Source organism: Elephas maximus, chromosome 1, assembly GCF_024166365.1.
Source record: "Elephas maximus indicus isolate mEleMax1 chromosome 1, mEleMax1 primary haplotype, whole genome shotgun sequence".
NCBI classification, from domain to species: Eukaryota; Metazoa; Chordata; class Mammalia; order Proboscidea; family Elephantidae; genus Elephas; species Elephas maximus.
Window position 1 is genome coordinate 9,763,342 of NC_064819.1, and position 22,085 is coordinate 9,785,426.

At 44.6% G+C, this 22,085-nt stretch overlaps 1 protein-coding gene across 1 annotated transcript in view; it reads left to right on the forward strand.

The window, feature by feature from the left end:
• Positions 1 to 20,885, forward strand: part of ARHGAP31 (Rho GTPase activating protein 31) — a 148,127-nt gene extending 127,242 nt beyond the window's left edge. The window contains exons 11-12 of the mRNA XM_049877054.1: positions 9,288 to 9,568; positions 13,753 to 20,885. Of these exons, the coding sequence (XP_049733011.1) occupies positions 9,288 to 9,568; positions 13,753 to 16,113 (2,642 nt within the window). The 3' untranslated portion in view covers positions 16,114 to 20,885. The remainder of the gene's footprint in view (positions 1 to 9,287; positions 9,569 to 13,752) is intronic.
• The last annotated feature ends 1,200 nt before the right edge of the window (positions 20,886 to 22,085 follow it).

The window sequence follows — 22,085 nt, forward strand, 5'->3', positions numbered from 1 at the left end:
GAAATGCTTCTTAGGAGAACCCTGGTGATGTAGTGGTTAAGTGCTACGGCTGCTAACCCAAGGGTTGGCAGTTCAAATCCTCCAGGCGCTCCTTGGAAACTCTGTGGGGCAGTTCTACTCTGTCCTATAGGGTCGCTATGAGTAGGAATCGACTCAACAGCACTGGGTTTGGTTTTTTGGTTTTTTGTCTTAGGGGAAGGTCAAAGTTAACCAGATAGCTTTAAGGAAACCTGATAAATGAAAATCCAGAATTACCCTAAGGAAATATTAGGAGTTGCCTCACTCTTTTACTCAAAAATTTACAATAGAATTATTCTAAATAGATACATTTTAGTGCATCTGAAATATGGTTCTACCTATAAACTTGGTTTTGCCCCAACCAAATTTTTATCTTGTTTTATCAGGAGCAAGTCTATTTCATAAACCCATGGATCTATTAGTCGAAGTACAGGCTAAGCTACTAAAATTAACAAAGACAGCCAAAAACACAGTGGCTCAAATAAGATAAAAGTTTATTTCTATCTTATATAACAGGAGATCATCCAGGGTCCCAGGTCCCTCCGGCTATCTGCATGGTCTTTGTTGGCTCACCACTACTGCATCCACATTGCTGCCTGTGGAAAGGGGATAAGAAGAGGAAGCCTAGCAGCGTCCACTTAAGGATGTAGCGCAGAAGTTGCACACATCACTTTCACTTCCAACCCATCTGTCAAACCCATTCATGTGGTCACATCTACCTTCAAGGGAGGCTGAGAAATGTTGTTGCTAGCTGGACAGCCATGTGCTCAGCTCAGACTTGGGGAACAGAGTAGATTCTATCTTTATGCAAGGCAATGGGCCAAACTTGAGGTCTCCTGCCTCTTCCTGATCTTGGTAGATGTTTAAATCAGAGCTTAATTACTTAAATACATCCAAATTGAAGTGCAGATGACCCCTGGGAGGGGTTAGACAGGAAGCTGTCAATCGTAATCATACATCTTTGCAGCTTGGTGTGAATAGCAGATCTGAGTGACCTTGAGCACCACCCTTGACTTCTCATGACCTCAGTTTCTTTCCTCATCTGTGAAGTGCCAGTTTGGACCAGAGCCGGGCTTCTCAGCCTCGGAACTGTTGACATTTGGGGCCAGATGATTCTTTGTTGTGGGAGGCTGTCCTGTGCATTGTAGGATGTATAGCAGCATACCTGGCCTCTACCTACTAGATGCCTGTAACACTACCCTTCTCCCCCCTCCCCCCCCAGTTGTGACAACCAAAAATGTCTTCAGATATTGCCAGATATCCCAGAGGGGATGTTTGGGGACTCCTGGTTGAGCACCACTGGACTAGATCTTTAAGATCCCTCCCAGCTCTGACAGCCTGTGACTCTGGAATCTGAGGACAAGGCATTGCTAAGAGGAAAGGAAATTCCCTTCATCCTTGCAAAGCAGGTCTGGTCCATGACAGTAATGTTACTAGACGGAAACGCCAGGTTCTTACTAGGCATGACTCATATTGGCCAGTAAATGAGAGACTGAGATGAGAGAACAAAAAAGGCGCCTTTATTTCATCGTACAAGGAAATGGAGTAAGTCGGTGCTTACGGCTGCCAAGACTGCTCGCCAAGGGTGGGCAGGCAGGTTACTGTTAAAGGGGTTTACAAGTAGAGAGTTCATGCAAGTCACATCAGCAACATTCTTAATCATACTACGTGGGTGCAACGGGGTTTACATATAACCTCCAAGCAAAAGTCAGATTCAGATGCAAAGCTGAGAGGGTGGGGAGCCCAGCAAAGGAAACAGCTTTGCAATACAGAACTGTAGGGGAGGAAGCCAGGTAAAGACTACAGCACAGGGTGGGGGGCGGGGGAACTCTGTCTCACTCCTTCCATTTCTTTTTGGGCACTGGTCATTCAAGACCAGTGTCCATTGAGTCGAAATTGTTTGGCATACTTCTGGGGAGGCGTAAATATTGGACCTAGGCCTTTCCTTGTGGCTACTGATCTCTTGTTGGTTTATAACTATTTCCTAAATATTAAAAGAAAAGGAGTGGCTTTTATGCTCTGTTGTGTGAATGTCTCCCTAAAAGATTCTCTTTTTTTTCTTCAGATTGTCTTAGCTATTGTCTTCATACCTCAGGGCCCAGATGATGTGTCATCACGAGTCTTTGTGAGTCTGGCTCCAGCTGAGTCACATTCTCTATGCACAAGGACAGGGAATAATGCTTTCAATATTATTTTTTAATCATTCCTTCTTGTCGATCAGAGATTGGAGGTAACACATCAATGCCTGGACTTTGAGCTCCTAAATGGCAGCCAGTGCAGGCTCTTTAAACTCATGGTACTAGTGTTCCACCAGATACCATTTGGTTCTTCACCAGGATATTAAGTAAGAGTGTTATTTTCAATTGTATTGGCAGAGCGAGCAGACTCAATGTACATCCAAATTTTAGCCCAAGGCCTTCTTTTGTCCTTTGGTGTGTAAGACAATAGAAGATAAAATTTTATTGTACCTAATACTATCGGAATGCAAACCAAGAATATTACTATCCTTTGCAGTAGTGATCTAGCCCATGTACTTATTGCTGATGGTACCCAACCAAATAACTCTGGTGTTTGTAAGGGTGTGACAGTGTGTGACCAAGTAGCTTGCTGTCTAATTCTGTGTATATCCTCTTCTGCTTCTCCTGTGTTATTTATCCAAATGGAACAAGATGTATTTGCTACAGCACAGACTACTCTTTCTTGAGCTGATAAAAAAATCTTAAGGCTATTTTGTTATCTCATGTAACCTTGGCTAATGAGGTCAGAAATTACTGTTGTGTCTTTATCACAATAGCAACTTTGTCTGTTATTTGTCCCATAATGATTGATAAATTTCTTAAAACATTTGTCCAATTCAACTATCCCATAACTAGGAATTAAAGCTACCAACCATACCCTGAGTGTTGGAACAATGGGTTTCTTTTTGACTCTCATTTTATAGTGTGTAACAATTTCACATTACCTTTTCAATATTTACTAGTATCATTACTATGTATACCTAAAGGTAATCTTAAAATTCACAAAGTGCATTACCTATGCATTCACCAGGAATCTAAACAAGAGATTGTCCACGTAAACTCACTGTCAGTTGGAAAGGAATCATGTCAAACCAGTATAGTTGGATCCACCTCACACAAAGTTTGTCTAGAGGAAACAGAAGGTATAGAAAAATTCATGTGACAATCAGATTTTCGTCAGAGAATACATGATTAACAAGATGATATAGGATGGACCTGCTGGAGGTCTTCAGTTTAATCTGTTTAAAACATTCTAAGTGTTCTTCTCGAGGGCAAGCTGTCCCTCTTTGGTTTACCTGTAAACAGCCATGGATCCTGCTCTCTAAGAGGCAGTAGTGTCACAAAGCTGTTTTTATGAGAGAGGAACTTCTAATTCAAGAGTTACAATATCTAAACCCATTGTTACCAATTGCTAATCTGACACAAAGGGCCCCTGTCTTTTTCCGAGTAAGAATACACACAAAAGACAAACTTTATCTTCAGGAAGCTTTATTTTGCTTGAGTCAAGCAAAAGGAGTCAGGGGGGATCTAAGCCTCTCCAAAAGACTGACTCCAAAAGGGAAGCAAATCTAGGGCTTATATGGGTCCGGTGGAGACAATAGAGTAATGAATGTTTAGCGGGCTTCTTTCAAGGGGCGGGTACTTGTCAGAATGGTGGTGTGTGTTAATTAGGTTGCACGGGCATCTGGAATCTAAGATGGAACCCACTGATATTCAAGATGGAGACCTCTCAGCAGCCCTTGGCATCACTTATTATGAGATACAGCGCAAGCTCACTTGATCTTCAGCACTACGTCGCCATCTTCGGAGGGCTTGTTGTTGTTGTTAGGTGCCGTCAAGTCAGTTCCGACTCATAGCGACCCTGTGCACAACAGAACGAAACACCGCCCAGTCCTGCACCATCCTTACAATCGTTGTTATGCTGGAGCTCATTGTTGCACCCACTGTGTCAATCCACCTTGTTGAGGGTCTTCCTCTTTTCCGCTGACCCTGTACTCTGCCAAGCATGATGTCCTTCTCCAGGGACTCATCCCTCCTGACAACACGTCCAAAGTATGTAAGATACAGTCTTGCCATCCTTGCCTCTAAGGAGCATTCTGGCCACACTTCTTCCAAGACAGATTTGTTCGTTCTTTTGGCAGTCCACGGTATATTCAATATTCTTCGCCAACACCACAATTCAAAGGCGTCAACTCTTCTTCAGTCTTCCTTATTCTTTGTCCAGCTTTCACATGCATATGATGCAATTGAAAATACCATGGCTTGGGTCAGGCGCACCTAAGTCTTCAGGGTGACATCTTTGGTCTTCAACACATTGAAAAGGTCCTTTGCAGATTTGCCCAATGCAATGCGTCTGTTGATTTCTTGACTGCTGCTTCCATGGCTGTTGATTGTGGATCCAAGTAAAATGAAATCTTTCACAACTTCAATCTTTTCTCCATTTATCATGATGTTGCTCATTGGTCCAGTTGTGAGGATTTTTGTTTTCTTTATGTTGAGGTGTAATCCATACTGAAGGCTGTGGTCTTTAATCTTCATTAGTAAGTACTTCAAGTCCTCTTCACTTTCAGCAAGCAAGGTTGTATCATCTGCATAATGCAGGTTGTTAATGAGTCTTCCTCCAATGCTGATGCCCCTTTCATCTTCATATAGTCCAGCTTCTCGTATTATTCAGCATACAGATTAAATAGGCATGGTGAAAGAATACAACCCTGATGCACACCTTTCCTGACTTTAAACCAATCAGTATCCCCTTGTTCTGTCTGAACAACTGCCTCTTGATCTATGTAAAGGTTCCTCATGAGCACAATTAAGTGTTCTGGAATTCCCATTCTTCGCAGTGTTATCAAACAGCAGTCACACTCTGCTCCTCTGCCTGCACTAAGAAGGAGATAGTAATTCATGGGCTGCCCCAATCCTATCTCATGTCGACAGGGTGGGTTTGTGCTTACCCAATTTCTAAATGGTAACCTTTTTTAAAAGCTCTTTTGTTCCACCAGCACAGTTAACCCTATCTGTCTCACGATAGGGTGTTGTTCCGGTTACCCAACTTCTAGATGATAATCTTTTAACAGCTGTTTTGTTCAGGCATAGTTAACCCTATCTGTCTCAAAAGGGTTGACTTTGATAAAGTTGTGACCAAGTTAGCAATTAAGAAATAATAATAAAATTATGACATAAATAGTATGTGTTTGCTGCCTAATATTAGGCAAAAACAGAAAAGGAAATACTAACATATAAATCTTAACCCAAAGAGAATCAGGCATTTTTCTTGATTTTGACAACCCTTTTTGTATAATTTATTAAATAAAACTTTTTAGCACCTTTATAAAAAATTTTTTGTGGCTTTCCATGAAGTTTCAGAGTTGTCAGGAGATTATTATAGGTCACCATGAAACAATACTTAAATTATTTAACCAAAGATCTTAAAGTTAAAAACCGTGGTTTTTTCTAAAAGCCATGCAGCTTAGTCTGGGCTCAGGAATTTTACTCTAATGAGAAGCCAAACCTCTGCCTTCGAGGCAGATTACAGAAAGAATAAATTAACCCTTCAACTCAGAAACCAAAGAAAATTTTGTTATTTTAACAGCAAGAAACCCAATTCTTTGTTTTGTATTTTAACATTAAAGCTCCTAAAAATCTCATAAATTAAGCCATTAAACTTTAATCAGACAGATAAAACTTTTGACCATATCAAATAAATTTCATTTTAATAAACATCTTAAATGTTTTTGTTGCATACCTCTTATGTTGCATCCCTTTAAGTGGCAAAAATGAACACCCTCATTAGCAGACCCAAATATGTGTGTGTGCGTGTATATCTATCTATACACACACCTGTATATATCTGTATATATCTATATCTTTTCTCTTGTGGCATAAAAAAGCAAAAGTATTAAAAATATATATTTTTTATTTTTTTATATAAGAACTGAATTTAACATCAATAAGTTACCTAAAAGGACTTAGAAATTATTTTAAGCCTGTATACCATGAAACATAAAACTGTTGTTGAAAGAAAGTCTATTTAAACGTTCTAAGTTTTCATGCAACTTTTACTATTTCTCATATTTTCCCAGGCTAATTTTAGCCCTTAAAGATTTTATCAGCTGGCTTTAGAAATCACAAAGTCTCTGCTCAGCTGACCAGTTCATTGATATGGATATAACCTGAAGTCTCTGGCTAGGGTGGGCAACATTCTCCCAGGCCATTTCAGGTGTGTCTCATTGTGATTTCTGTTTGACCTTGGAGATGGGGGCTGGGGAACCTGATGTTGTCCCACCCTGTCTATTTTTTGACTCATAGTAGAAGACAAGATTAGGCCATTCTGATTTACATACATTTAAATTGATGGAGGCATTTTGAAAGGCTATCTATCTAGTAAATACCAAAGCTCTTTTGCAGTTTTGTAAATGAATCATCAGTTCTTGCTGGGCTAGAGAGACTGGGGGCGTGGGAGGGGTCATCTTGATTCATCTACATGTTTAAATTGATCTAGGCATTTTGAAAGGCAAAAGATAACTAATTTTTTACTCTTTATTATTCTTTTGGAAGGCAGTTTTGCTTTCTCTTTATCACAACCTTTTACCCACCTAGTAAATACCAAGCCCTTTAGCAAAAAAAGAAGAAAAAATTTTCCCCTTATTCCTACTCTGAAACTGTTAGTTTTACTTTAAGACAAAATTATCCTTTTTCTTTAAATAAAACACATTTTATATAATGTCTAGCCTAAGTTACTTAGAAAGGCTTTGTTTTTATGATTGACTTAAACATAAAGTTTTTCAACATAGCTACTAAAAATCTAAATCATAAGACAGACGCAAGACACAGTTTTTCCTGGATGAGGAAAGAACTGAGGTTCTAAGACAGCCTTAAAAAAAAAAAAAAAAAACAGCAATTCTCAGCCGTAGCCTCCAACCTGATACAAGACAGAAACTTAGACACGATGCTCCAGAGCAGAAGCAAGCTCTCAGGACAAAAGGAGACAGAAAGACCACATAAACTCACTGACCAATACCACACAAAACAAGGATATGTATATAACAATTTTTGGTAAGATTGACTCAATTGAGTGGAAAAAAACAAGTTCTAGATAAAACTTATTAACTTGTCAGAGCCTCAGATGGAGGAATATTAGACCTTTTGACAAAACCTGAGCATCAAGCAAAGTTCCCCAAAGAGGAAGAGACAACACAAATGAACACTCATTTTCCCAAAGTAGTCCCTGAAATTTCAAATTACTTCTCGTATACTCAGTTTATAGTGTTTTTAAACATGAACCTCAAACCATCGTCTCGGTAGTAGGGGGGAAAACCCAAGCTCATTTATCAAAGTTGTTAAGCTCTAAGGTTCAAGTTTTGGGTTTCCTTTTTTGTTTCTGAACTTAATTCATTCTGATGGCTAGAGACCTAGTCTCTTATTTTAGACCTTAAATCCTAGTACCTCCAATTGTGAAATATTTGCTGATGATTTTAGTTTTAACATTGTGATTCTTTATTAAGAAACTATGTCATAAAACAGGTGCAGAACTACCACTTCTCCCTGTGAATTTGGCAAAACAGAACACTGTTTTCCAGGTTTTCTCTGAGCCACAAGATGAAACCTATCGAGGAACATTGCAGGGTTTGGACAGTGTTTTGCTTAGACCAGTGGGTACCTCCGTTGTACGAGCGTTTTCATGTGGGTGGCAAGCAGCCTAGTGCTCTAGCCTGTCTCGTGACCACCTTATCCATGATGAGCACTGATGACCACCCTAATGGCTTTTACTGTTTGACCCAGGCCCAAATTTTGGTAGCTTAGAGTAGCTCAGAGTTCTCTGAAAATAGGATTGCCTCTTTAATGTTTCAAACGCCCAAATCCAGACCTAAACTGCAGTTCACCAAGGGTTACTAGATATCACTCTTAAAACAAATGATCAAGCAAAAATCTAAGAAAGATTCTCCTTAATCAAACAAATGGTTTTTCAAAAAATATGCCAAACAAAACTTAAGAAAACATGAGAAGAAGAACAGAAAGAATAAGCAAAGGCTTGTTTTCTGAGAGCACTCACCCATCAGTGTTGAAGGGACACAGAGTGGGAACACATGGGTCCAGAAGATAGGACCTCTTTTTGCTAGCTTCTGCTCCCCCCAGTCCAGGTCTCCTCGAGGTTGACTGGATTCATGGTTTTAGAATCCCTGTAGCAACTAACTCTTGGAGGTTGAAAACACCACAGAGTTTAGTAAAGCAAAAAGAAAGGTTTTATTCGGCAAATATTCAAAACGACAAAAGTGGGAAGTAGACAAGCCTGCTGCCACAGCCATGTCTTTCTGTGTTCCCAGTTCTTAAGAATGCATCTTAGCGGGCTGCGTTTCAGTATCTCTTGAATGTTCTCCATTCCCCAGATGCACACACACATTCATACAACCTAATCTGGTGCACCAGCTTAACAGGTACCTGAGCCTTTTCTGCCCTCAGAAGTGAATTCCTCCCACTTCTTGGCACTCTTCTAAGGCCTGACCTAGGAATTACGCTGTTACTTCCCAAATAACCTCAGATTCCTAATGCCTTCAACAGTCAATTTCTCCCACTTCTTGGGACTCTTTTAAGGCCTTACCTAGGTACTACCACGTAGCCCAGGTGCTTTCCATGTCTCTCACAGAGCCATTGTTTGGGTCTGGGGGTTGGCGGGGGGAAGGAGGGATGGGGAGGATCGGTTTTCAGAGTTGCTCCAAGGTCTGCAGGAGAAAATCTCCTGGTGGTGCCAGACATCGCCAGACATTTGTTTTCCGATCCACCTCAGGAACCAAGCAGATGGCTCCTGGCTGGCTCACAAGAAATGTTACGGGGTGGAAACCCCAAGTTCTTACTCGGCATGACTTGTATTGGCCAATAAATGAGAGACCAAGGTGAGAGAACAAAAAAGGCACCTTTATTTTGTTGTGCAAGGAAATGGAGTCAGTCGGTGCTTGCTGCTGCCACGACTGCTTGCCAGGGCGGGCAGGCAAGTTGTTATTAAAGGGATTTACGAGTAGAGTAGAGAGTTCATACAAGTCACATCGGCAACATTCTTGATCATACTCTGCAGGTGTAATAGGGTTCGCATACAACCTGAAGCAAAAGCAGGATTCAAATGCAAAGCTGAGGGGGTGGGGAGCCCAGCAATGGAAACAATTTCGCAATACAACAAGGTGAGGGAGGAAGCCATGTAAAGAATACAGCACTGTGGGGGATGGTCTCTCCTTCAACTGATAACTCACATCCTCATTGCAGCTTCTGCACCTAAAAAGGCAGCTCCAGAGGATGCCAAGCCAGTACCTGAAGCAACAGGAACAGTGGAACGCAGCAAAGATCTTCCCCTGCAGCCAGACATCCAACTGCAGGAGCAGAAACCCTTGGAAATCTCCCTGGGCTCTCAACATTCAAGTGAATTAGAGAAGACGCTGGATCCAGAGAAGGTGGCGGAGGACAGTGGAGAGGCTGGCCAGGTGGAGCCCAGTGCTCTGCAGGAGAGCCCCAGGGTCAGAGCCGAGGCCGTGTTTCTCCATGAGATGGTAAGGTGGACTCACTGCCTGGTCCTGCCAGGTGTATTCCTGTTTTTCCCAAGGGCTCTTGGTATAGCTTAGCTTTTTTTTTACGAAACAGTTTCTGCCAAAGGGACTTCAGGAGACAACCTAACCTGGTCTAAGATTTTTACAATGGACTTTTCAGAAGTCTTGCAGTAATGGGAGGGAAATATTCAGCTCAGTTTCCCTAGGACAGACTCAACTCTAAATATTTCTGACCTGAAGTCACCATAAACCAGTAACATGTCCTTGGAATGTAATGACATCCAATCCCAGGAGCAACACAAAACCTCCTTGTCATATCTGGTTGCAAACATGACGACTATTCACCAGGTCCAGCCCTCTTTTTCCAGACATTCTGGATGGACAGTTATCTGTACTTGTTTATAAAACCTTCAGAGGGATTCCCAGGATCCATTCATGCCCTTCTCTCATGGCTTCTGGAGAAGTTAAAATCTGATGCCAGAGCTGACTAAACCTTGTCCGCTTTTTGGAGGTGGAATTGTCTAAGAAGGTTTTCTGGGATGTCCTTGGATAAGGTGAAGATATGAGAAGTTTCTCCAGGGATGCTCAGAGAAGAATTCTGTACTTGGGAGGCAGCTTTGTGAACTGGAAGAAGATGCCAAAGGGGAAAAGAAATCTCTTTGCCCTATAAGTTGCTTCCTAGAGCTTGGTTTCCAGGATACACACAAAAGAACCATGTACTGGGAGTTAAGGCAGTGCTGGGGTGCCACGGTGGCCTCAGGAGGGCTGAGTGAGGATCCCAGTGTGACATGTTTGCATTTGTTGAAGGGGAAGGAGATACTATCTTAGGCTAGGTTCTCTAGAGAAGCAAAACCAGTGAAGCACGTATACATATGGTGTATAGAGAGAGAGAGAGAGAGAAATTCATCTCAAGGAAATGGTTCACATGGTTGTAGAGGCTGGCAAGTCCCAAGTTGGTGGATCAGGCATCAGGCTGGAGGTTACTCCTGACTCACATAGCTACAGGGGCTGATGAACCCAAGATCAGCAGGTCAGACGGCAAGCTATTAGCTCACAGGCTGTGTAGGCTGATGAATCCCAAGAACAGCAGGAAAGCTGCTGGCTCAAGTCCCAAGAACCAAAGGTCAGATGATGATGAGCTGGATGCAGGATCCAGACCAAGAGCCTTGCTGGAACATCCATTTATATACTGGAGGCAGGCCATACCCCCAAGGAAACGCCCTTTCAATTGATTGGCTGCTCATAGCAGATTTCATCATGGAGTTGATTACATCATCACATAACTGCCAAAGTACATCATAACGGCCGAACCACTGAGAATCATGCCTCAGCCATGTTGACACACAACTGTAACCATCACAGATACAGGCATTTTTATGGGCATTGAATTCTGGGAAAGCCCAACAGATGAATGGCATTTCTTTGAGAAGCAGATAAAGGGTGGATTCATGGGAACACATTAAGACATGCAATTCATTCATTCATTTAAAAACATGTATTAAACACCTACTTTGCGCCAGGCACTATGCTGATCGCTGGGATCACTGCACTGAACAAGGCTGTCACAGTCCCTGCCTTCTTGGAGCTGACGGTCTAGTAGGGGAAAGGGCCATTAAAGAAGTTAATTTCTCAGGTGATACGGAAGTATAGAAGAGTCCCTGGATGGCACAAATGCTTAAGAACTCAACTGCTAACCAAAAGGTTGGAGGTTTGAACACACTCAGAGGCACCTGGGAAGAAAGGCCTGGTGGTCTGCTTCTGAGAGGTCACGGCCTTGAAAACCCTGTGGAGCCCAGTTCTATTCTGACACACATTGGGTCACCACGAGTCAGAATCGACTCTACGGGAACTGGTTTATTTGTTTGTTTATGGAAGTATAGAGGGCTGTGAAAGCGTAGAGGAGGAGAACCTAACCTAGTCAGAGGGAGGAGGGGTGTCACGAGGGTCAAGGACGGCTTCTCTGAAGAGTAGACGTTTAGGTTGAGAAGTTAGCTAGGAGAAAAGGGTAGGGAGTGGGGTTGGCAGGGCGAGCCTTTCAGGCAGAGGAATAAGATGTGCCATGGATCTGAGATGGGAAGAAGCATGAACCATTCAAGGACCAGGAACTAGGCCAGGACAGCTGGGCTGGAAAAAGTGAGGCTCCGAGGGAAGCAGGAGCCACGTTTGGCAGGGCCGTGTGGAAGGAATTTGAGGTTTAACCTAAGGACAGCAGGGAAAACATCTAATATGTTCAGAATTTTGTCTTTAAAGGGTCACTCAGTCCTGGGAGGAGAATGGCTTGGACAAGGAGGGTAAGAGGAGGCAGGGATGCCAATGGGGCTAGTATGTGGTAAAAAACAAACAAAAAAACAGCGGTGTAGACCAGCGTGAGAGCAGTGGGGATAGAAATGGAAGGGCTTAAGGGCTGTTTAGAAGGTAGAATCATAGGATTTGGTGAAGGATTGAATAAGGAGTGAGGAGGAAGGGAGAGTCAGGGACACCCCACAGGGTTCTGGCCTGAATAAAAACTGGCACTTAAGAGAGCAGAGAATGGAGTGCAGGGGCAGCTCGATGTTCATTTGGTTCTGTAAATGTGTTGATTTCTTAGTATTCACGTCTTAGTAAGGGGTAATAAATGTAGGTGCTGAGGCCAGTAAACAGATGTGTGAAAGACTATCCCTGTCCTGGAGGGGGACACAGGCTAGTGGGCAAAGTAGAAATGTATACAAATAAATATAATAAGGTAGAATCAGATCTCAAAAATAGCCCTGCCTTTGGACCAAACAATCCTACTCTTGGATATTTGTACAAATGAAATAATTCAAAAGAAAACAATCTATTTCAATACAACAGACCCTTTGCTGAGCAACTACTCACAGTATACCAGGCACCACCAGACCCTGAAGAATCAAAACTGAATAAAACACAATTCCTGACCTCAGGGAGCTCACCGTCCATTGGGAAAGATAAGACAAGCACAAAATAACTAATATGAAGCAGTGTGCCATCAGTGCCAGGTGAGAGGTGGTGAAAAGTCAGCACAGGGCAGACTTCTCAGGCCGGCCTGCACCCCTACAGGTTGGAAATGCTTCCCTGAACTGCTTCTCCTTGGAGGATTAGCCCTGGAGACAAGAAATAACAGAAGCTGGAATTTGTGTCCCTGGCGCAGACCAAGCCTCCCTCCATCATCTCCTGTCTGTAGCTTTGGGCTTTGTGTAGGAAAAGGGAGGAGTCCAGGAGAAGGAGAAGCTGGATTCCTGACTAGAGGTGGGGACACAAAGATAACAAACAAGATGGAGGAGGAAGAGGCCGTTCAACAGCCCCAGAAAAGCAAACCCTGTCATGTTAACAGCGGTTATCTGTGGGTACTAGGAATATAAGGTTTTGCTGTTTTTGTATTCTCCTTTTCTTTTGTATGTATTTAATTTTTTTTTCCCACATGGAATATGTATTTCTTTGGTAATACGGGGAGGGGGGGGACTCTATTTATTCGGAAAGCAAATTTTAGGGCAAGAGTTAATATTTTTATTCCACTAGGAGAATTTCATTCTTGTGTGGTTTCAGGTAAACCTGGGGCCAAAGGAGACCAGAGTTTTTCTTTGTTTTATGCAGTAACGATTAAGTGTTTATGCTCTGGTGTAGGCAGAGCTGTGGGCTTCAACCCCAGTCTGCTTCTATGTGACTTCTATAAATTGCTTAATGCGTTTTAATTCAGGTCTCCTCATCTGTAAAAGGGGAGTTAATTCCAGTGGTATTTATTTCCTGGTTTGTTGTGAAAACTAAACAAGAAAATACCCTGAAAGTGTTTTATGGCACATAGTGAGCACTCAGAGTCCCTGGGTGGTACAGATGGTTTAATGCTAGGCTGCTAACCAAAAGATTGGAGGTTCGAACCCACCCAGTGGTGCCTTGGGAGGAAGGCCTGGTGATCCACTTCTGAGAAAGTAGCCGTTGAAAACCCTGCGAAGCACAGTTCTACTCTGACACGCATGGGGTCATCATGAGTCAGAATCAACCCCGAGGCAACTGATCTTCTTTGGGTAAAGTGAGCACTCGGTCAATATGTGCAGTTACTGCTAAGGGTGTATCCCTCACTTGCTGAGGGAGCAAGCCTGGCACTACTGCAGTCCCTTCACTCCCACCGGGAAACGGGGTGTCAGCGATGAGAGCCCTTGGTCTGAAATACTCCGTTTCTTGATGTTTTTCAGGGTGAAGACGACCTGGCCCTGATCTGGCCGGAGATTCAGCAAGAGCTAAAAATCATCGAGTCTGAGGAGGAGCTGTCCTCGCTGCCACCTCCCCAACTCAGCCCGACTCAGCCAGCCCCGGAGTCGGGTCCAGGCCCTCTGGCTTCCGCGGAGCCTGCCCAGGCCCCAGCCCCTCTGGAGGAGCGCGCCCGGGACCCGACCCATCAGGGCACACAGGCGGCTTCGCCTGCAGCCAGGAGAGAGAAGCCAGGGCCCACCAGCAGCCTCCATAGGGCCGAGCCCGAGAGGGCCGCGCGCGCAGACCCCACCAGCCTGGCTCCCCTGGAAATAGTTCCGTTTGAGATGGCTTCTCCACCGGCAGGAGTAGAGGTGGGAGGCTCGGGAAAGCTATCGCCTCCCCTCCCGCCGGCTCCTCCTCCTCCAACTCCTCTAGAGGAGGTGCCTGGAGTCCCGCAGTCCGAGGGCGGCCCTGTGAGAGAAGACCCAGCCGGAAATACCAGGACAAGTCCCTATTTAGACCAGCTGAAGACCAAAGGCAGCCCTGCCAGTTTTTGTCAGGGGGATGAGGCCACCCCAGGACAGAGTGAAAAGGAAAATCCAAAGAATGCTGCTTTCCAGGTAAAAGACCCTGGTTTGCCAAGCACGACGAGGGAGGTAGAGATGGCCCCACAGGGAGAGGGGGATGTAGCCCATTCCGTACAGGAGCCCTCAGACTGTGATGAAGATGACGCTGTGACAGACGGTGCCCAGCATGGCCTGGAGATGGTAGAGCCCTGGGAGGAGCCCCAGTGGGTGACAAGTCCCCTACACTCCCCCACCCTGAAGGATGTGCAAGAGGCCCAGGTGCAGGGCCTCCAGGGCCACAGATTGGAGAAGAGGCTGTCCCACAGGCCCAGCCTTCGGCAGAGCCATTCTCTAGATGGCAAAACCACGGAAACTGGCCAGTGGACTCTCCTGGGTCCCTCTTCCAGCAGCTGTGCCAATCTTGAAACAGAGAGGAATCCTGACCTCCTGCAGCCACTGGCCCCCAGGAGAGACATGACTGGATGGGAGGAGAAAGCCCCCAGGTCCTTCAGAGAGTTCTCTGGCCTGAAGGAGGCAGAGGCGGGACCAGGCGATGTGCAGCCCAAACCAGCAGAAACTGGCCCTGTCAGTCCAGCAGAGGGAAAGGAGCTGGTGGCACACTTGGGGCATGACAACCTACAGACGACTGAGCGAGGCAGTGTTTCTGGACCAGAGAGCAGCAAGGAGAGTTCACCTAGTGTGCAGGACAGCACCTCGCCTGGAGAGCATCCCCCGAAGTTACAACTGAAGAGCACCGAGTGCGGGCCCCCAAAAGGGAAAAATAGGCCTTCTTCTCTCAACTTGGACTCTGCTACTCCCTTCGCTGACCTCGTCCGGTTTGAGAATTTGGCCTCATTTGGTTCACCTGGAGTGCAGCTCTCTGAGCCGGGAGACTCAACGGTCACGTGGATGACCTCATTCCACTGTAAAGCAGACCCCTGGAGGGTCTACTCCCAAGACCCCCAGGACCTGGACATTGTTGCTCATGCCCTAACAGGCCGCCGCAACTCAGCTCCGGTGAGTGTGTCAGCTGTGAGAACCTCCTTCATGGTCAAAATGTGCCAGGCCAGGGCAGTCCCGGTCATCCCACCCAAGGTTCAGTACACACAGATCCCACAGCCCCTGCCCTCTCAGAGCTCTGGTGAGGGTGGGGCTCAGCCTCTGCAGAAGAGCCAAGAGGAGCCCACCTGTCAGAAATCTGCCAGAAATGATTCTCCCCACTCCTTGGAAAGCCCAGAGGGAGAGAAACCAAAGCAAGATACAGGAGTCATTGACTCTTCACCAATGAATGCTGTGGCATCCTGCATGTGTGAGGGACCAAACCTTTCTCCAGAACCAGGCTTGTCTAACCTCCTCTCCACCCAGGATGCAGTAGTGCAATGCAGAAAGCGAACATCAGAGACAGAGCCATCTGGGGACAACCTTCTCTCTTCAAAAATAGAGCGACCATCTGGGGGTTCTAAGCCTTTCCACAGGTCAAGGCCAGGAAGACCTCAGAGCCTAATCTTATTCAGTCCTCCCTTCCCTATTATGGACCACCCACCCCCCTCATCTGCAGGGACAGATTCCAGGGTCTTGCTGTCCCCTATCAGAAGTCCCATCCAGACAGTTTCTCCTGGCCTTCTTTGCGGGGAGCTGGCAGAAAACACATGGGTCACACCAGAAGGGGTTACACTTAGGAATAAAATGACCATCCCTAAGAATGGCCAGAGACTAGAGACTTCAACCAGCTGTTTTTACCAGCCTCAGCGGAGATCAGTGATTCTGGATGGAAGAAGTGGGAGGCAAATAGAATGACATCAGTTCGCCTGCTGGTGTCGAGAAAATGTCATGATTCATCTGGAAGTTACTATAGGGCCAACTTGCCATTATTCCAGGTGTAGGCTATCCAAGTTGGGATTATTTTGGCCTCTGATTCTTTTTGCAGTCTTTTGACCATTTATTAATTATAGTCCATTTTCCAGAAAAGTGACCAAGGGAAGGACTAAGAGATGAAATTTAGATAAGTCCATAAGAGCAAATGGTAAAGGGTCACACAAGGGAAGAGGTTGAAATGCTTGCCTCCAGTGAGATTTGGGGCTTGTTTGTGAATCGCATTACTCCCAGCTACCATTATCTATTCCTGTTGAGAGCCAGCTGTCAGGTTGTCCTTTGAAAGAGAGAGAAATTCTTTGCCTGTTTTGGAAAATGTTGCTATTGAGATTGAAAAGTCTCCTCTTTACTTCATGCTTTCTGACGCTCTTTAAAGCATGTGTTCTTTCAGACCAGTTTTCTAACAAGCTTTGTAGAGGTGTACTGTCCAGAATAGAAGCAGATTTGGAAATCCAGACTAACGTGCCCTTAGATACCCAAGTGGGTGAACTTAACCCGTGCTCTTTCCCTGGAATCTCTGTACTTATTCAAGATGGCTCTACATGCCTATATAGAAACTCAGAATTTATACTCAAGAGCAAACTCTGAGACTGGCACAATCCAAGAAGACTCTGACTTTTATTAATTTGGGATTCCAACTGCCACTGTACTGACCTCTGACTTGTAAAACCAGTAGCTGGGCAGGATGGAGACTGGGCTGAAGGTTACCTCAATGAAATGTGCTGAATTTTCATGTAGGTGTGCAATAGCAAAGTTATCTGCTTCCTTTCCAACACCAGAGTCCAAGAACGGGATGTCATCATAGAAAAAGGCCTCAGACATAAGCAGAACTGCGCCCCCAAATTAACGTGTTTCAACTGGTGGGGCTTTAACAGGAAACCCCGCTAGCTCAGCTTCACTCCTCTTGAACACTCGGCTTGGACCAGGAGGACAGGATAGGATGAGTGGGGGCCCCCGGAGGGGAGGGGAGAGCTCCAGGCCAGCGGCCCTCACTACCAGTCGATGAGCTTCCCTTCTTGAAAATGTATTTCATTTTAGCCAGTGGGTCCCTTCCTTTTTCCCTCTCTCTCCATTGCTCAAGAGCAGATTTGAGGTACCACTCTCCCCTCATCCACCACCCAACCCAGGCACTCAAACTGTCGATTTACAAGCAGAAACAATAATCCCATCTGATTTCCTTTTAGTTATTTAAAACTTCCAATGATCCTTTCTTTTTCAGCTGGAGAGAACTAATGTGACCTACTGGCAGTTTTGATGCTCCCCAAAAAGGGCTTCACAAGAGCCCTTCTCAAGGCAAAACCCATCGGTGTATCAACTCTTTCAAAGCTTCTAAGACAACAATCTTGTTTGAGAAACAAGGGAAAACAAGACCTGTTTTTTTTTTAGCCTTGTGCCCCTCTTGTTAGCTTCAAGCCTGGCTGAACTCTGTCCAGAAGCTCAGTCGTTGCAGAAATTTCTCTAAGAGCTCGTAACACCTCTGGGTAGACCCTTTGGCCAAGGCTGGTGCAGGGCAGGGTGGGGACCGAGCTGAAGTAACCTCCTTCAACAAGAAACTGGAAGCAGATTCCCTGCCACAGGCGGATATTCCTCTCATCTTGCCTGATGAGCCTTACAAACATACAAGACCGAACTGACTTGACGGCACTGGGTTTGGTTTTCTATCTTTTAAACCAGTGTCTGTGGCAGGGGTGCTAGGGAGTGACAAGTCAGCTGATGAGTTCTGCCTTCAGAGAGCAGAGAGAGGTGAGCAAGGGGAGCCGTTGTTGGGCCTTTGGCCACGGCTTTTGCATTTTCCTTGGGTGAGCAAGACATGTGATCAGGAGCCAATGAAATGTCAACCTGTAAGGAACATCCTTGGTCATAGCATTTTTCACCCTAGTCAAGCAAGGGGAAGAAATATAGTAGTGACAGACGAGGAAGGCCATGTTCAAGAGATTGAACAGCACATTCCTGCCTTATCATAAAATGTGGCAGATGGGCTTTATGTAGATCTCAGTGCACTTGTGGTGTCTGTGTTTTGATAAGGCCCATATTCCAGTTAGAATGTGAGAGAGGGAGGGGACCGCACTTTGCTTCACCGTCAGAACTCTGAGCCGAGTAATGAAATACTGAACTGTTTTATGATTATTTTAAATTCTTATTTGTAACACTTCTAGAATATATTTTTATTTTGGTATAGACTGAGAAGCTACCATTTATATATTAACAATTCCGAAGGCTGGCGCACCTATGTAGATTGATAAAATGGCTGACAAGTTCCTTTAGGCTCTGACGCCTTTTATTTGCAACATCTTCAGCAGTGTGGGTGTGTGGATGTCATGAGACTACTGTCATCGTGTCATCCTGAGACACCTTGACAACTCTCTGGAGACAGCGGCTCCTCTGAGCCTTCCTAGCCGGTCAGTTCTACTAGGCCCTGGCACCTGACTCACCTTCAGTTAGGGCCCCACTGCTAAAGCGTGGACCTCTCCTTTGACTACGTTCCAGCCTGCCAACTGTCACAAATATATTCATGAACTTCCTGTAGGCTGGGGCTAGCCTGCTCATGAAATTCCATTCCGTGGTAAAGAAAATCCATTTTACTTCCCCGCCCCCTCCGCCCCAAATTTTCCCCCAGAATGCCTTGGTATTGTTTATTCACCCACTTGGGACACCCTGAGGATGATGGGATTGGAAAGAATCAGATTGCCTTCTTCCCCCCAAGGAAGGGACAGAACAGGTGCTATTATAAGGATCTACCTGGTACCCTTGAAAGGACAGCAGAGTCAAACTCTCAAAGGACCCCTTCAAATTGGCTATCAGTCCTCAGTGGCTGATTTTAAAGGTTGAATTTGAAGTGAAATGCATGCATATACCAATGTTTTCTTTCATCGTTAATGGTTGCTTAAGAAGACAATTACCTATATTTATTTGCAAAATGGACCTTCCAGACCAACTTTTTATTTTTTGGACCAGTTAAAACCAGTGGATAGAGGGAATTCGGTTTTTATTCTCTGCTTCACTTGGAATATGACGAGACCTGACCACGTACCCCATTAAGACATCATAGCCTAATCAGAGCCCTAAATTCAAAATATTATCCAGGTCAAAATTCTGAATTTTGAGGACATTAAAAATGTAATCATTGTTCTCAACAAGTTATTATTATTAAGAGATTAGTAATATTGCACTGAGTATTTTAGAGCTCCTAAGTCCTTGAAAAATTTAATGAAAATGGGCGGGGAGGGGCAGGTAGTAGCAAATATACAGCCCATAAACAACAAGAAACAAGACTTAGAACCATTCAGAAGCAAATGAAGGCAGAAGGGGGGAAGGGGAAATGTAGCAACTAGCATCTTTTAAAAAGGATTGTTAATAGTGCTCAAGTGGCCTACTGACCGTACAGAACCAAATTAAACACAATTCCAAATCCAACAGAAGAACCAGTGAGACATTCAGGCAATGGGAACTTTGATGATATAAAAACAGAGTGGCAACGAAGTTAAACAGTTCTGAGGTTTTGCACAGTCCTAATTGCTTTTGTTGTGAAGTTCTGTGGGATTTCTGCAAATGAGCAGGAAAGATCAGTGTTCCACACTTTCTGAGAAAGGGTTTAGACTTCTGTCAGGACAAGGTGGCTTAACTGTGATGATCAAGTCTCCAGTCCACGATAACCTGTTACTTTCATGTCCAGTGTTTAGCACATGATAATCACATTTGACAGAATTGTACGCGACAGTCATTTGTCTACATAGGCCTTGGGCTCCTGCCTGAAGGGATGCAGGGGAACGTAAGATTTATTTGTCAGGGACCGGAGAGGGAGAAGTTTCCAGTAGGTCCAAGACCCACCAGGATCGATTAGGCCCACATTCGACCACGGTCGATCCTATCTGATGACAACATAAAATCTTGGGGTTAAGTGTTGCCAAAAAACCAAACCAAACCTGTTGCCATCAGGTCGATTCCCACCCATAGCAATGCTGAAGGACAGAGCAGAACTGCCCCATAGGGTTTCCAAGGAGCAGGTGGATTTGAACTGCCAACCTTTTTGTTAGCAGCCGTATCACTTAACCACTGTGCCACCATCAGCCTCCAGGTGTTGCCGGGAGTGTGATTTTAAGCACTTCCAGCAGGAAGCACAGCTCAAAATGTGCAGATGTGCAATGACAAAGAATGTGCGCACCTTTACTATGCCTAACCCCTTTTCTAGCAAAGGGCCAGAAGAGGGACTGAGCTTCTTTCTAAGCAGAGGGAGGGGAAGGAAGAAGCGTGATTGCCTGAGATCCATGCCATTCCGGCAGGTTAAGATTGGGGGCCACCCCTGACTGACCAGCACACGGCAGCTTCTTTAGTATCCTTCGGGTTCGTGAGCAATGCAGAGATTACTTCTCTATGAGAGTGAAGAAGGATGCAGCTAAATACAAGAAGCTATGAAGTACACAGCCATGTGTTTTACCGGACGAATCAAAATGCTTTGCAATAATTTAATGCCATAGTACTTCCTGGCTTATAATTCTGCAAGGTAAAGCACTTTTTCAAAGGAGTCTATTAGAAAGCCACAGGATTTCAGCTGTTTGTTGAGCTCCACAAATGTTTCCAAAGATATAATCAAAATGTTTTTCTATTGATTAAAAAAGTATAAATATTAAGCATATCCATAAAGAAAAATAAATGTAATTAAAACAGACTGTTATGCTTAAAGAACTTACTCTAATAAATGACACAAAACAATGCTTATGATGAAACTGTGAGGTAGAGGAGGACATGGGTTGTCAAAATCAGTGCCCAGAACAGTGGTTACACACATCAAGCTCATTGTTCTAGTTCTTTCTCTCCAGCCCTTTCTAAACAACAGGATTAGCGTTGAGCTTTAGCTTTGTGGTCCCTGGGGCTGAATTTGAGGTCAGAGTTGGACTAGATCGTGGGGTAGAGGTCAGTGTTGGGCTGTGGTTTTACTCTTGGTTTTCTGTTGAATCGTGGATGATGAATCATTAAATGATAGAGGTAAAAGGCCCCTGGAGATCATCTAGTCCACCCCCTTATTGCACAGCAGCTGGGGAAATATGAAGCAAGCTCCTGGAGCCCACAGGCCTCAGAAGGAGAGGCAGAATCTCACCCTCCTGGGCTCCCGGGCCATTGTACTTTGGTTTTCCCTCAGGATAATACCCCTCCCTTGTGCAACCTTTCCCCTTCTCACTGCTGTTTGCGTTGCACATACAAGGTGGTCATAAACATGGAGGGATGGGTGGATGAAAAATCTGACTCGTCTTTATTTTTGAAAGCTTTGGCAGTAAGGGTTATAACAGTCTGCTGTTACCCATCGCTAAAATATTTAATGTCTTTTTGTTGTTGTTACTTCAAGGTTTGGTCTCACAACAAAAGTCTGCTGATTTGCATCAGTGATTTTTGCCATCGTTTTACATGTTAACAATTGTCAGATGCTTTCAGCTTCGTCCTCTTACGTAGTACAAGATACCAAGTAGAAACTGATGGATACTGTAATGAAAAAACGAGAAGGAAAAAAAGCATATTGCTCCTCAAAACTCCTTAGCCTAAGCAGTCACGTAGGTCTGCTTGCAGAGATGCGAACTCAATTTTCCTATTACTTGACTCAATCAAGGGGAACCATTCTTTATTTGAGTGATTACGTTAATGCACGCGGGGGGGGGGGGGGGGAAACCAAAGAAGCAAGTTTGTTATCCTGGCATTTATCATCACAAAAAAAGGGGAGGGAGAAAGGGACACTCACTGGGTCGAAATGATTGGCCATTAGGAAAAGGATCACACAACCTAGGCTCACAAACTATTGATAGTCGCAGTAAAAAATGTCATTGCCAAGGGGATAGAAATACTGCTATTTGGCAACGATGCCCTATTTAGAACCAGACGCCACTCGGCCTGCTCCTCTCCTACCGTCC